The 16537-nt window shown below is 41.9% G+C and overlaps 1 protein-coding gene across 1 annotated transcript in view; it reads left to right on the top strand.

Moving 5' to 3' along the window:
* The window catches only part of ACAP1 (ArfGAP with coiled-coil, ankyrin repeat and PH domains 1), a 406972-nt gene that overhangs the window by 33708 nt on the left and 356727 nt on the right, over nt 1-16537 (top strand). Inside the window, exons 3-4 of the mRNA XM_077261424.1 lie at nt 5897-5954; nt 6277-6396. Of these exons, the coding sequence (XP_077117539.1) occupies nt 5897-5954; nt 6277-6396 (178 nt within the window). The remainder of the gene's footprint in view (nt 1-5896; nt 5955-6276; nt 6397-16537) is intronic.

Raw genomic sequence — 16537 nt, 5'->3', positions numbered from 1 at the left:
ACCAAAAGCTGCTGAAAACAAAACCGATTCAAAGTACGAATTACATATCAACTTTGTATTATCAATAATTCTAGCCAAAAGAGGATAAGAAATTGGTCGTCTAACCGCACTTATCTCCCCTGGGCTATTCCAACCCTTTAATGCCTGACGCAAAATAAAGCTATTAGTAATATCCTCCTAACCTCTTAATTTAAAATGAAAAGACAATCCCGATAACCTGTTCCTTGCCACCGCTACCGACGAACCACCTTCATGCAAATGTTGCAAATAAGATTCTGTTACCCTTAACTTCGCTCTAATACACTTATCCACAGGAAGATTACCCGCAAAATTACACCATTCCCTCCACGCCTTACCATATGCATTCCAGGTTGAAGGAGCCACCGACATCCACACCAGAGGCATTAGAGGGTTTCCGGCACCTGCCATATGAAACCAGGACATGGCGTTCCCTGTTGACTGGCCGCTGGGGCGAGTTCCTGAAACTTCTGAAAATCAAAGCGTGAAAGTGAGTCAGCCAAAGCATTCTTAATACCTGGAACATGTCGTGAACGGAACCAGACATTTAAATGTAAATATTTCAACACCAGGAACCATATAAGCTTTATAACTGGAATCGACGAAGAAGACAAATGGGGGTAGATTTGGCTTTGTGGAGGTGAGGAACCCAGCAGGAGGTCAATCGGGCAGTCATACGGTCTATGAGGTCGCAAAGGTCTCAGCCTCCTTCTTGTCGAAGATGTACGCATACGTGCAATGTGACACGGGCAGGCCAGAAATTTTTGCTCACGCACAATTTTTTTCTTTTTAACGGATCCTTCTACCTACAGCTCCAGGGAACAGCAATGGGCGCGGCTTGTGCGCCTTCGTACACAAATTTGTTCCTGGGGCTGTGGGAGAGGGATCTATTCTCGTCAGATCACGCGTCATCAATGGAGCGGGTCATATTTTGGGCCCGCTACATTGATGACGTATTTTTGATCTGGCGAGGTACATCTTTTGAGTTACAGAATTTCATACGGGATTTGAACAAGAACACTTTGAATATACATCTGACGTATAAATGTAATTTTTCTTGCATTGATTTTTTAGATGTCCTGGTGGAGAGAGGTGAGGATGGGTTACTTTTGACCAGTGTTTTCCGTAAAGAGACGGCTGTGAATGCCGTCTTACATGCTTCATCGTCTCACCCACCCCATGTGATTGATGCGGTCCCCACGGGTCAATTCCTCCGACTCAAAAGGATCTGTGCTACCAATGAGATGTTTGAAACCCAGGCTGCAGATCTGAAGAATCGTTTTATGGACCGTGGTTACAGCAGAAGGAGTATTAAGAGGGCCTACAACAGGGCGAAACATTCAAATCGCCATCATCTCCTCTACTCATCCAAGCAAATCAAGCATACGAATCAGGTCAGACTCATAACACAATATCACTCCAGGTGGAGGGAAATGTCTGATATTCTGGCTAAACATTGGCCGATTTTGCTTATGGATCCTGTATTGAAACAGTATTTGCCTCCCCACTCTTCAGTTACAGCACGTAGATCCAGGAATTTAGGTGACCATTTGGTTAGGAGCTACCTCCCACCGGTGCCTCCTCCTCCAATTTTTTCTAGTGCAATGAATACTAATCGTCCCCAGTGGGGTTGTAGACCCTGTGGAAAATGCATTGCATGCCCGAACATTGAGTCTGCCACTCACTTTCTCTCCTCTGACGGTCGTGAGTTTGCGATTACTCATACCATCAACTGTTTAACAACTATGGTGATATATCATGGGACTTGCCCTTGTGGCAAGATATATATTGGACTCACGACACGTACCCTTAAGGTCAGAGCACGCGAACATGTTTGTGATATTCTGGCAGCCTCCAAAGAAGAGAATGTGGATTGCCTTAAAACCATTCCTAGGCATTTTAAGCTTTACCACTCATGTGATCCTTCTGGTTTTAAGATTAAGGGCATTGATCACCTGATTGTTACTCTACGTGGTGGTAATTTGAGTCGCCATTTGGCACAGAAGGAATCACGATGGATATGGAAACTGAAAACATTGCATCCCTATGGTCTTAATGAGACTTTGAGCTTTGCCCCGTTTTTGTGATCATCCCTGGTACACTTTTTAATTGGCATTGTTTTTAAATTACTTTTTCGCTTTTTGTAATTTATTTTCTTTTTTCCTTTCTGCTTTATTCAGTTTTTAACCATTTTTCATTTTTCTATTTTTCTTTTTTTTAGGTTAGGCCTGTGGGCCGTTTTTAACTTATTTGTATAAAGGAATATACCTAATTGGAATAGGAATAAAAACGTATTTATCTGGTTTGGACCAATGCGGGACTTCATCTTCATACCAGCACACTTTTCACAGTGTACATTCTATTAGTCGTATTATATATAAGTGTTATATATTTTTGAATTATATTTTGAATTTTTTTCTTCAGTAGTGTTTGCTATTGTACTTCTCAGTGCTATTTAATGTTGCACTATGCACTTTGCACATATTGCACTTTATCTTGTACACTTAGATGTATCTAACCCCTTGAGCTGCATGTGTGTTTTGCAGCTTATTGTTTATATAAACATATGTTTTATGGTATAATGTTGCACTTTTATACATATCTTCTTGTCCTGTGTTGTTTATCTCATATTTTTCACATGCACTTTTGCACTTTATTGTATCATGTAATTTTGTGCCTGCATATAACCGAGCCTTATTGTATTCAGCTTTTGTTCGGTGTTGATTTTTCAATCTATCATGTCGCCACTTACCAGATCCGGTGCGCATGCGCGCCGGCACTCCGTTGCTGGGCGACTCTGACGGCGTCTCCTCGGCTTGGTGCTGGGTCGCGCCATCTTGGCCGCTCACGTGCTTCCATGTGGGCGGTCTTTGCTGGCGCCTCCTTTACCTGGCCTGACGCCCTCGGCGCCGCTCTAGCTGTGATCCGTCTGCGCATGCGCCGACATACGGTGCTGGTTTTCACTCTGGATTGGCCCCCTATTCTTATAAAAAGCGTACCTTTCCCATGATGCCATACCCCCGGAAGAAGGCACAGCGCCGAAACGCGCGTTGGGGTGGGTGGCATCGTGGTCCTGCAGGTAACCATTGTTACTATTCTCTTCACTTGTTTTTTGGCGCACTATCTGTTCTGTTATACTGGCCCGGTACCGGCGTATATGATGTTTGACACACGGTGTATTGACCCATAGAATTACTGCCTGGTTTTTTGTGGCTTATGACTTTAGCTATCTTGTGGGCATTAGTGTTCGCCAACTTACTGCTTTGCCTGTTAGTGACCACCCTGCCACCTGTTTGTGGTGTGTTCCCTGTCTTTGTTCTGTGTGTTTTTATGTTACCTTTTAATTAATAAAGATTTCCCATGATTACTCTGGTTCTTATGGTGCTTTTTTGTTTCTCTTTGGTTTTCCTATCATGCATGCACTGAACCTTCTATACATCCTGGCACCCCATTAACGTTGTGGTGGGGGTGTTATGATTGGTTTGGAATTTTTGGTTTAAAAAATTAGTATGAGAAGTAGGAGACTGCACAAGACGAACATGAGCAAGGCACATTTCCTGACATCCTGAGCCCCAACAGAGTACTTCTCCAGACCTCCAGTCCAGAACAGGTTTGTGTTTTTGCAGCCACGGGAGACCTAGAAGTAGATCATAAGAAAGACCAGACAGCACATGGAGAGAAATCTTCTCCGAATGCAACATCCCCACCTGAAGCTCCATGGGCTTCGTGATGTACTGGATGGTTTCTGGAAGAGGCTTTTCATCCATTGAAGAAATCACCCTCGGATCCAGAAGACGTAGGACTGGAATCTTATACCTCTCGACCACAGCCTGTTGAACAAACTTACTGGCGGAACCAGAGTCCAGGTGGGCCAATTCAGCAAAAGACCCTTTGCCACAGGAGACAGACACAGTCAGGGTCATCGATGGAGAGGTAGAAGTCTTGCCCAATGTAGCCTCTCCTACCGACCCTAGGCACTGGCGTTTCCTGGTCTCTCTGGGCAGGAACAAATAAGGTACTCAGAGCTGCCACAGTAGAAGCATGTCTCTTTGGCCCGACGAACCTCTTGGCAGTGCTTGGACAGCTTCGCCTGGTCAATCTGCATAGGTTATGGTAAGGAAGTCGCAGCAGGAACTTGCTTAATGATGGGTTGTTGAAAGGTGGGAGCCAAGCGTACCAATCTTTTCTCGCTGTTCACCTCTTTGGTCCATTCCTGAAGCCTAATGTCAATTCAGTTTGCGAGGACACCAGGTCATCCGGAGAGGTGGGTATCTCCCGGCCAGCCAGTTCATCCTTGATTCACCCGAAGAGGGCTTCCCAGTAGCTTGCTACCACAGCCTCATTGTTCCAAGTGAGTTCTGAAGACAAGGTTAAAAAAATGGACCGCATACTGGCCCACTAAGAGGTTACCTTGGCGTAACTGGAGCAGAGAAGAGGCTGCAGAAGTAATGCGACCAGGCTCTTCAAAGACCTTACGAAAGGCTTCCAAGAAGGACTGTAGGTTCGACATTACCGGATCCCCTCTTTCCCACAGAGAATTGAGCCATGCTAGGGCCTCACCAGATAGATGTGACATGATGAAGGTAACTTTGGCTCAGTCCGAGGTGAACTGATGAGCCAGGAGTTCAAAGTGCAGTGTGCTCTGGTTAATGAACCCTCTACACAGGGTGGGACCTCCTTCACAGCGTGGGGGAGCTGACAGACAAGGTTGGTGGCCCCTACATACTGTGTGGGTGGTGCCATGTGTGGATGTGCTATGTGAGTGGTGGTCCCCACATACTGTGAAACTCCCTTGTAATGATTGATGAGGGCTACTTGGTCAGTTTGGGGTGAGTCTTTAGGACAGACAGTCACCAGGTTCCTTGTCACGGTCCCTCCCTCTTATCCACACTTGTAATGAAGAAGTTGGAGCTGGAGGTGTGATGTTGGACTGGTGCTATGTGACCTGCCCTTAGATTGGTTTTCACTGATTCCTCCCGAGATATCTGATTCTCTATTTTATGGGACTCTTTTAGTGCCAAGCTACGAAAGGATGTCCTGAGTAAGACGCTTGCAGTGAAACTGGGCTCCCTTCCCCCATGAGCAGGAAGGCTGTGCTGTGTGTCAGAGACATCGTGGTGATGCCAACAATTGGTTGTAGACTGCCACCTCCGATGAGATGCTAAGTACCCACATAGAAGATGCTGCATCATAGCAGTTGTCCCGTCATGGCCAATGCTGCCTCATAGAAGTCGTCACCTCACATTAGAAGCCTCCCCATGGCAGACACCGCCCCATAACAGTTGTCTCCTTATGGCAAGTGTCACCTCGAGGTAGACCCCGCCTCATAGCAGTAATTTCCTCATTGTAGAAGGCACCTCATGTTAGTCATCAACTCATGGTAGGCGCCACTTCATTGCAGTCTTTGCCTTGGAGCAATTGCTGCCTCATAGAAGATGCTACCCCATGGTAGTCGTCGCCTCTTTATGGCAGTCAATGCCTTTTGGCAGTTGTCGCCTCATGACCGACACCGCCTCATGGCAGTCATTGTCTCATGTCAGACGCCACCTCATAGCAGTCATCGCCTCACAGCAGGCATCACCCCATGCAGTCAATAACTCATGGCAGTCACCACCTCATGGCAAACATCACCTCATGGTAGTTGACCCCTCATGGCAGTCATTGCCTTATGGCAGTTGCCGCATCATAGCAGTCATTGCCTTGTGGCAGATGTCATATGATGGCAGATGAATCCTCATGGCAGTCATTGCCTCGTGGTAGATGTCACCTCATTGTAGATAATCACTTGCGTCTCTCAGTTCCTGGCATCACAAGGACCATAACGATCTTCAATTTCCTATCCATCTCATGGGTATTCCTTATTGTTCTTTTTTTGTAGAGCGGCCATGGAAATGGTGGAGTCCGAAGTTTTCGATTTAGAGAGTCGGCTAGAGAAGGTCAGTTTTGAATTTGGGGTGCCTCGTAGTTGGGGGCAAGGGAGTTTTATGATTAGTGCTGGATACTGGTTGGTGGATACGACATGTAACCAGCAAGTTATGCACTGATACCAAACCCCGGGGCTCCTTGATCTTTAGAGATGGCGCCCACCACATCTTCTAAGACTTTTATCCCAGATAGTGTAGCCTGTTTTTGGAATCATCAGAACAGACTGGTACCCCTGACAACCAGATCTGCCTGGCAAAACATCCGTAACATAAGCAGGTATGGCACTATCTATGGTCTGGCTTCAAGAGTTCACACTCATTTCTCTGTTCACAGTTGGTTAAGCTCTGCACTCACACAATGGATGGCGGACGGCAGTACTGCTCTTCCAATCGACAGTTTGTCTGTGCTCTGCGGGAATTATCTTGCCACTCACAAGAAGACTCCATGTTGGAAGTAAGTGCCAACTCCTGGATCACTGTACGAGTGATATACAGATGTTCACATCATGTATAGAGTTGAGTGAACCTTTCAAGGTTTGGTTCGGTTTGGATCGGTGAAAGTCCCAATGTTGGCCGAACGGTTCAACGAACATACCCTAAACCCACTGACTTCAATGGGGGGCAAAACAAATTACATAGACATCACCTTCTTTGGGGCCAAAAAGCTGCCAAAACAAGTAAAATTAGGGGTAGACGCAAGGAAAAGTGGCATCAATTGCGCTATAAATAAATAATGATGTGGGTTCCCCTGTATTTCTGATAACCAGCCAGGCAAAACTGAAAGCTGCGGGTTGCAACCCTCAGCTATCAGAGTTAGCAAGGCTGGTTATCAAGAATAGAGGGGTCCCTGATGCTGTTTTTTTAATTATTTAAACAAAAAATTTAAGAAAATTGCATTTTTTTAGCTTTTGACAGCCAGTCAAGCTAAAGCCAACAGCTGGGGGCTGGTATTCCCAGAATATTGGCCCCCCAGCCTAAAAATAGCAGCCCACAGCCACCCAGAAAAGGCACATCTATGAGATGCGTCAATTGTGGTGCTTTTCCCAGCTTATGCTTCTTGCCCTGTGGTGGTGGCAAATTGGGTTCATATTTATGGGATTTATGTCACCTTTGTATTGTCTGATGACATCAATCTCACGGCTTGGTAATGGAGAGGCGTCTATAAGACACCCATCCATTACTAATCCTATAGTTATATTGTAAATAAACACAGTCAGAATAAAGTCATTTAATTGAAAGAATGACACAGACTCCTTTAATGAATCTAAACTAAATTTTACATCATTGCCCATTCTACTGAAGCCATGGTCTCCTGTAATAAAACTAAAATAAAAAAACAACCATATCCGTCACATGTCCGTCATTCTGTCCCACGCCGTGATCCATTTCTGGGAATACACAGTTTTCAACCTGGACGGGGCCAAGATGCGACAGTCCAGGCTGAGAACCACTGAGGAATGAGCAGCCTCACTGACTAGTGGGGATCTCACCGAAGTCACCGCAGTTCAGGCGCCCGGCTGGGAATGCAGCCTCAGTGACTGGCGGTAACTGTGATAATGTCACCGCTAGTAACTACAGCTGCGCTAGCAGCAGCTCATTCTCCAGTAGTTCTGAGCCTGGGTGGTCGCATCTTGGCATCCTCCAGGTTGAAAACTGTTTATCCCTAGAAATGGATTACGGTGTGGGACAGAATGACGGATGAGGGATATGGTTGATTTTTATTAATGTTTTATTTCACTAAATTCGGTGGAATGGGCGACTAATAAAGGACTTTATTCTGGCTGTGGTATTTTTTTCAGTATGACTTTGGGGTTACTAGTGGCAGGACGTCTTATGGACTCCTCTCCATTACTAACCCCTGGCAAGGTAAAGGTGACATCAATCCTCCCAACTATCACCCACTTGCCACCGCACCAGGGCAAGTGGAAAGAGAGAGGCTAAGTGCCAGAATTGGCGCATCTTATGGATGCACCTTTTCTGGGGTGCTTGAGAGCTGATGTTTTTAGCTGGGAGTGGCCAATATCCATGGCCTTTTTCTAGACTATTAATATCAGCCCACAGCTGTCTGTCTAGCCTCTGCTAGTTATTAAATATAGGGGGACCCTGCATAATTGTTTTTGCCACTCCACCATTTTACTAACCAGGAAAGGCTCACTATACAGCTGTGAGCTGATAATAAATATTGTCAAGTACAGTAATTTACACATCCAAGATAGCCTTAGTTCACAGCCTTCAGGTGGTCCAGCAGCTGGGAACTTCAGTAACCTTAAAGTGTCCTTCAAAGTTTCATATGAGGTTTCCGGGCCTTGCAGCTGCCGGGAGATCCATTGGCTGTGAACTCTGGTAACCTGAAAGGTTATGCGAGTTCAAACCAATGCGTCTCACGGTAGCTCAGTGCCGGACCGTTGAATGCCGGAGTGCAGAGTGCTGGACTCGCGGCCTTTCATTAGTCCGCCACTGGCAAGAGAAACAGTTGCCTTGAGATCAGGTGACCTTACTGTTCTTGTTAACAATTTAAAAAATAATTAAAAAAAAGAAACGTTTGGGGGTGCCCCATAATTTTAATAATCAGCAGAGGGAATGCCGACTGTATTCTGGGAAAGAGACAATATTCATAAAGGTTCCCAGGCTATTAATATCAGCTCACAGCTGTATACTTAGCCTTTCCTGGTTATTATAATGGGGGACTGCCCGCTCCGCAAAAAAAAAGATGTAGGTTCCCCTGTATTTAATAACCATCAAAGCCTACGCAGCCAGCTGTGGGCTGATGTTAAAAGCCTTGGACAGGTACATGGATATAGGCCCCCTCCCAGACTATTAAATCATCAGCTCTCAGCCGCCCCAGAAAAGGCGCATCCATAAGGTGCCCTAAATCAGGCAGTTAGCCCCGCTCTTCCCACTTGTCGTGGTGCGGTGACATATAAAGATTGGAAGGACAGAGGTGAGAAAAGCCGATAATGGGAATAACAGTTATATTACAGCAGATACTATGTATAAGAATCCCTGAGACATCCCACAGATACATATAAAGATTGGAAGGACAGTGGTGAGAAAAGCTGATAATGGGAATAACAGTTATATTACAGCAGATACTATGTATAAGAATCCCTGAGACATCCCACAGATACATATAAAGATTGGAAGGACAGTGGTGAGAAAAGCTGATAATGGGAATAACAGTTATATTACAGCAGATACTATGTATAAGAATCCCTGAGACATCCCACAGATACATATAAAGATTGGAAGGACAGAGGTGAGAAAAGCTGATAATGGGAATAACAGTTATATTACAGCAGATACTATGTATAAGAATCCCTGAGACATCCTACAGATACATATAAAGATTGGAGGACAGAGGTGAGAAAAGCCGATAATGGGAATAACAGTTATATTACAGCAGATACTATGTATAAGAATCCCTGAGACATCCCGCAGATACATATAAAGATTGGAAGGACAGAGGTGAGAAAAGCTGATAATGGGAATAACAGTTATATTACAGCAGATACTATGTATAAGAATCCCTGAGACATCCTACAGATACATATAAAGATTGGAAGGACAGAGGTGAGAAAAGCCGATAATGGGAATAACAGTTATATTACAGCAGATACTATGTATAAGAATCCCTGAGACATCCTGCAGATACATATAAAGATTGGAAGGACAGTGGTGAGAAAAGCCGATAATGGGAATAACAGTTATATTACAGCAGATACTATGTATAAGAATCCCTGAGACATCCCGCAGATACATATAAAGATTGGAAGGACAGAGGTGAGAAAAGCCGATAATGGGAATAACAGTTATATTACAGCAGATACTATGTATAAGAATCCCTGAGACATCCCACAGATACATATAAAGATTGGAAGGACAGAGGTGAGAAAAGCCGATAATGGGAATAACAGTTATATTACAGCAGATACTATGTATAAGAATCCCTGAGACATCCCGCAGATACATATAAAGATTGGAAGGACAGAGGTGAGAAAAGCCGATAATGGGAATAACAGTTATATTACAGCAGATACTATGTATAAGAATCCCTGAGACATCCCGCAGATACATATAAAGATTGGAAGGACAGAGGTGAGAAAAGCTGATAATGGGAATAACAGTTATATTACAGCAGATACTATGTATAAGAATCCCTGAGACATCCTACAGATACATATAAAGATTGGAAGGACAGAGGTGAGAAAAGCCGATAATGGGAATAACAGTTATATTACAGCAGATACTATGTATAAGAATCCCTGAGACATCCCACAGATACATATAAAGATTGGAGGGACAGAGGTGAGAAAAGCCGATAACAGGAATAACAGTTATATTACAGCAGATACTATGTATAAGAATCCCTGAGACATCCCACAGATACATATAAAGATTGGAAGGACAGAGGTGAGAAAAGCCGATAATGGGAATAACAGTTATATTACAGCAGATACTATGTATAAGAATCCCTGAGACATCCCACAGATACATATAAAGATTGGAAGGACAGAGGTGAGAAAAGCCGATAATGGGAATAACAGTTATATTACAGCAGATACTATGTATAAGAATCCCTGAGACATCCCACAGATACATATAAAGATTGGAGGACAGAGGTGAGAAAAGCCGATAATGGGAATAACAGTTATATTACAGCAGATACTATGTATAAGAATCCCTGAGACATCTCACAGATACATATAAAGATTGGAAGGACAGAGGTGAGAAAAGCCGATAATGGGAATAACAGTTATATTACAGCAGATACTATGTATAAGAATCCCTGAGACATCTCACAGATACATATAAAGATTGGAAGGACAGAGGTGAGAAAAGCTGATAATGGGAATAACAGTTATATTACAGCAGATACTATGTATAAGAATCCCTGAGACATCCCGCAGATACATATAAAGATTGGAAGGACAGAAGTGAGAAAAGCCGATAATGGGAATAACAGTTATATTACAGCAGATACTATGTATAAGAATCCCTGAGACATCCTGCAGATACATATAAAGATTGGAAGGACAGAGGTGAGAAAAGCCGATAATGGGAATAACAGTTATATTACAGCAGATACTATGTATAAGAATCCCTGAGACATCCCACAGATAGATATAAAGATTGGAAGGACAGAGGTGAGAAAAGCCGATAACGGGAATAACAGTTATATTACAGCAGATACTATGTATAAGAATCCCTGAGACATCCCACAGATACATATAAAGATTGGAAGGACAGAGGTGAGAAAAGCCGATAATGGGAATAACAGTTATATTACAGCAGATACTATGTATAAGAATCCCTGAGACATCCTGCAGATACATATAAAGATTGGAAGGACAGTGGTGAGAAAAGCCGATAATGGGAATAACAGTTATATTACAGCAGATACTATGTATAAGAATCCCTGAGACATCCCACAGATACATATAAAGATTGGAAGGACAGAGGGGAGAAAAGCCGATAATGGGAATAACAGTTATATTACAGCAGATACTATGTATAAGAATCCCTGAGACATCCCGCAGATACATATAAAGATTGGAAGGACAGAGGTGAGAAAAGCCGATAATGGGAATAACAGTTATATTACAGCAGATACTATGTATAAGAATCCCTGAGACATCCCGCAGATACATATAAAGATTGGAAGGACAGAGGTGAGAAAAGCCGATAATGGGAATAACAGTTATATTACAGCAGATACTATGTATAAGAATCCCTGAGACATCCTGCAGATACATATAAAGATTGGAAGGACAGAGGGGAGAAAAGCCGATAATGGGAATAACAGTTATATTACAGCAGATACTATGTATAAGAATCCCTGAGACATCCCGCAGATACATATAAAGATTGGAAGGACAGAGGTGAGAAAAGCCGATAACGGGAATAACAGTTATATTACAGCAGATACTATGTATAAGAATCCCTGAGACATCCCACAGATACATATAAAGATTGGAAGGACAGAGGTGAGAAAAGCCGATAATGGGAATAACAGTTATATTACAGCAGATACTATGTATAAGAATCCCTGAGACATCCTGCAGATACATATAAAGATTGGAAGGACAGAGGTGAGAAAAGCCGATAATGGGAATAACAGTTATATTACAGCAGATACTATGTATAAGAATCCCTGAGACATCCTACAGATACATATAAAGATTGGAGGACAGAGGTGAGAAAAGCCGATAATGGGAATAACAGTTATATTACAGCAGATACTATGTATAAGAATCCCTGAGACATCCCACAGATACATATAAAGATTGGAAGGACAGAGGTGAGAAAAGCCGATAATGGGAATAACAGTTATATTACAGCAGATACTATGTATAAGAATCCCTGAGACATCCCGCAGATACATATAAAGATTGGAAGGACAGAGGTGAGAAAAGCCGATAATGGGAGTAACAGTTATATTACAGCAGATACTATGTATAAGAATCCCTGAGACATCCCACAGATACATATAAAGATTGGAAGGACAGAGGTGAGAAAAGCCGATAATGGGAATAACAGTTATATTACAGCAGATACTATGTATAAGAATCCCTGAGACATCCCGCAGATACATATAAAGATTGGAAGGACAGAGGTGAGAAAAGCCGATAATGGGAATAACAGTTATATTACAGCAGATACTATGTATAAGAATCCCTGAGACATCCCACAGATACATATAAAGATTGGAAGGACAGAGGTGAGAAAAGCCGATAATGGGAATAACAGTTATATTACAGCAGATACTATGTATAAGAATCCCTGAGACATCTCACAGATACATATAAAGATTGGAAGGACAGAGGTGAGAAAAGCCGATAATGGGAATAACAGTTATATTACAGCAGATACTATGTATAAGAATCCCTGAGACATCCCACAGATACATATAAAGATTGGAAGGACAGAGGTGAGAAAAGCCGATAATGGGAATAACAGTTATATTACAGCAGATACTATGTATAAGAATCCCTGAGACATCCCACAGATACATATAAAGATTGGAAGGACAGAGGGGAGAAAAGCCGATAATGGGAATAACAGTTATATTACAGCAGATACTATGTATAAGAATCCCTGAGACATCCCGCAGATACATATAAAGATTGGAAGGACAGAGGGGAGAAAAGCCGATAATGGGAATAACAGTTATATTACAGCAGATACTATGTATAAGAATCCCTGAGACATCCCACAGATACATATAAAGATTGGAGGGACAGAGGTGAGAAAAGCCGATAATGGGAATAACAGTTATATTACAGCAGATACTATGTATAAGAATCCCTGAGACATCCTGCAGATACATATAAAGATTGGAAGGACAGAGGTGAGAAAAGCTGATAATGGGAATAACAGTTATATTACAGCAGATACTATGTATAAGAATCCCTGAGACATCCCACAGATACATATAAAGATTGGAAGGACAGTGGTGAGAAAAGCCGATAATGGGAATAACAGTTATATTACAGCAGATACTATGTATAAGAATCCCTGAGACATCTCACAGATACATATAAAGATTGGAAGGACAGAGGTGAGAAAAGCCGATAATGGGAATAACAGTTATATTACAGCAGATACTATGTATAAGAATCCCTGAGACATCCCGCAGATACATATAAAGATTGGAAGGACAGAGGTGAGAAAAGCCGATAACGGGAATAACAGTTATATTACAGCAGATACTATGTATAAGAATCCCTGAGACATCCCACAGATATATATAAAGATTGGAAGGACAGAGGTGAGAAAAGCCGATAATGGGAATAACAGTTATATTACAGCAGATACTATGTATAAGAATCCCTGATACATCCCACAGATACATATAAAGATTGGAAGGACAGAGGTGAGAAAAGCCGATAATGGGAATAACAGTTATATTACAGCAGATACTATGTATAAGAATCCCTGAGACATCCCGCAGATACATATAAAGATTGGAGGACAGAGGTGAGAAAAGCCGATAATGGGAATAACAGTTATATTACAGCAGATACTATGTATAAGAATCCCTGAGACATCCCGCAGATACATATAAAGATTGGAGGACAGAGGTGAGAAAAGCTGATAATGGGAATAACAGTTATATTACAGCAGATACTATGTATAAGAATCCCTGAGACATCCCGCAGATACATATAAAGATTGGAAGGACAGAGGTGAGAAAAGCCGATAATGGGAATAACAGTTATATTACAGCAGATACTATGTATAAGAATCCCTGAGACATCCCACAGATACATATAAAGATTGGAGGACAGAGGTGAGAAAAGCCGATAATGGGAATAACAGTTATATTACAGCAGATACTATGTATAAGAATCCCTGAGACATCCCGCAGATACATATAAAGATTGGAGGACAGAGGTGAGAAAAGCTGATAATGGGAATAACAGTTATATTACAGCAGATACTATGTATAAGAATCCCTGAGACATCCCACAGATACATATAAAGATTGGAGGACAGAGGTGAGAAAAGCCGATAATGGGAATAACAGTTATATTACAGCAGATACTATGTATAAGAATCCCTGAGACATCCCGCAGATACATATAAAGATTGGAAGGACAGAGGTGAGAAAAGCTGATAATGGGAATAACAGTTATATTACAGCAGATACTATGTATAAGAATCCCTGAGACATCCCGCAGATACATATAAAGATTGGAAGGACAGAGGTGAGAAAAGCCGATAATGGGAATAACAGTTATATTACAGCAGATACTATGTATAAGAATCCCTGAGACATCCTGCAGATACATATAAAGATTGGAAGGACAGAGGTGAGAAAAGCCGATAATGGGAATAACAGTTATATTACAGCAGATACTATGTATAAGAATCCCTGAGACATCCTGCAGATACATATAAAGATTGGAAGGACAGTGGTGAGAAAAGCCGATAATGGGAATAACAGTTATATTACAGCAGATACTATGTATAAGAATCCCTGAGACATCCTGCAGATACATATAAAGATTGGAAGGACAGAGGTGAGAAAAGCTGATAATGGGAATAACAGTTATATTACAGCAGATACTATGTATAAGAATCCCTGAGACATCCCACAGATACATATAAAGATTGGAGGACAGAGGTGAGAAAAGCCGATAATGGGAATAACAGTTATATTACAGCAGATACTATGTATAAGAATCCCTGAGACATCCCGCAGATACATATAAAGATTGGAAGGACAGAGGTGAGAAAAGCCGATAATGGGAATAACAGTTATATTACAGCAGATACTATGTATAAGAATCCCTGAGACATCCTGCAGATACATATAAAGATTGGAAGGACAGAGGTGAGAAAAGCCGATAATGGGAATAACAGTTATATTACAGCAGATACTATGTATAAGAATCCCTGAGACATCCTGCAGATACATATAAAGATTGGAAGGACAGAGGTGAGAAAAGCCGATAATGGGAATAACAGTTATATTACAGCAGATACTATGTATAAGAATCCCTGAGACATCCCGCAGATACATATAAAGATTGGAAGGACAGAGGTGAGAAAAGCCGATAATGGGAATAACAGTTATATTACAGCAGATACTATGTATAAGAATCCCTGAGACATCCTGCAGATACATATAAAGATTGGAAGGACAGAGGTGAGAAAAGCCGATAATGGGAATAACAGTTATATTACAGCAGATACTATGTATAAGAATCCCTGAGACATCCCGCAGATACATATAAAGATTGGAAGGACAGAGGTGAGAAAAGCCGATAATGGGAATAACAGTTATATTACAGCAGATACTATGTATAAGAATCCCTGAGACATCCTGCAGATACATATAAAGATTGGAAGGACAGAGGTGAGAAAAGCCGATAATGGGAATAACAGTTATATTACAGCAGATACTATGTATAAGAATCCCTGAGACATCCCGCAGATACATATAAAGATTGGAAGGACAGAGGTGAGAAAAGCCGATAATGGGAATAACAGTTATATTACAGCAGATACTAGGTATAAGAATCCCTGAGACATCCCGCAGATACATATAAAGATTGGAAGGACAGAGGTGAGAAAAGCCGATAACAGGAATAACAGTTATATTACAGCAGATACTATGTATAAGAATCCCTGAGACATCCCGCAGATACATATAAAGATTGGAGGGACAGAGGTGAGAAAAGCCGATAATGGGAATAACAGTTATATTACAGCAGATACTATGTATAAGAATCCCTGAGACATCCCACAGATACATATAAAGATTGGAGGGACAGAGGTGAGAAAAGCCGATAATGGGAATAACAGTTATATTACAGCAGATACTATGTATAAGAATCCCTGAGACATCCCACAGATACATATAAAGATTGGAAGGACAGAGGTGAGAAAAGCCGATAACGGGAATAACAGTTATATTACAGCAGATACTATGTATAAGAATCCCTGAGACATCCCACAGATACATATAAAGATTGGAAGGACAGAGGTGAGAAAAGCTGATAATGGGAATAACAGTTATATTACAGCAGATACTATGTATAAGAATCCCTGAGACATCCCACAGATACATATAAAGATTGGAAGGACAG

The sequence above is a fragment of the Ranitomeya variabilis genome, chromosome 5 (genome assembly GCF_051348905.1).
Source record: "Ranitomeya variabilis isolate aRanVar5 chromosome 5, aRanVar5.hap1, whole genome shotgun sequence".
In the NCBI taxonomy this organism is placed as follows: Eukaryota; Metazoa; Chordata; class Amphibia; order Anura; family Dendrobatidae; genus Ranitomeya; species Ranitomeya variabilis.
This window is presented reverse-complemented; position numbering and strand designations above follow the sequence as displayed.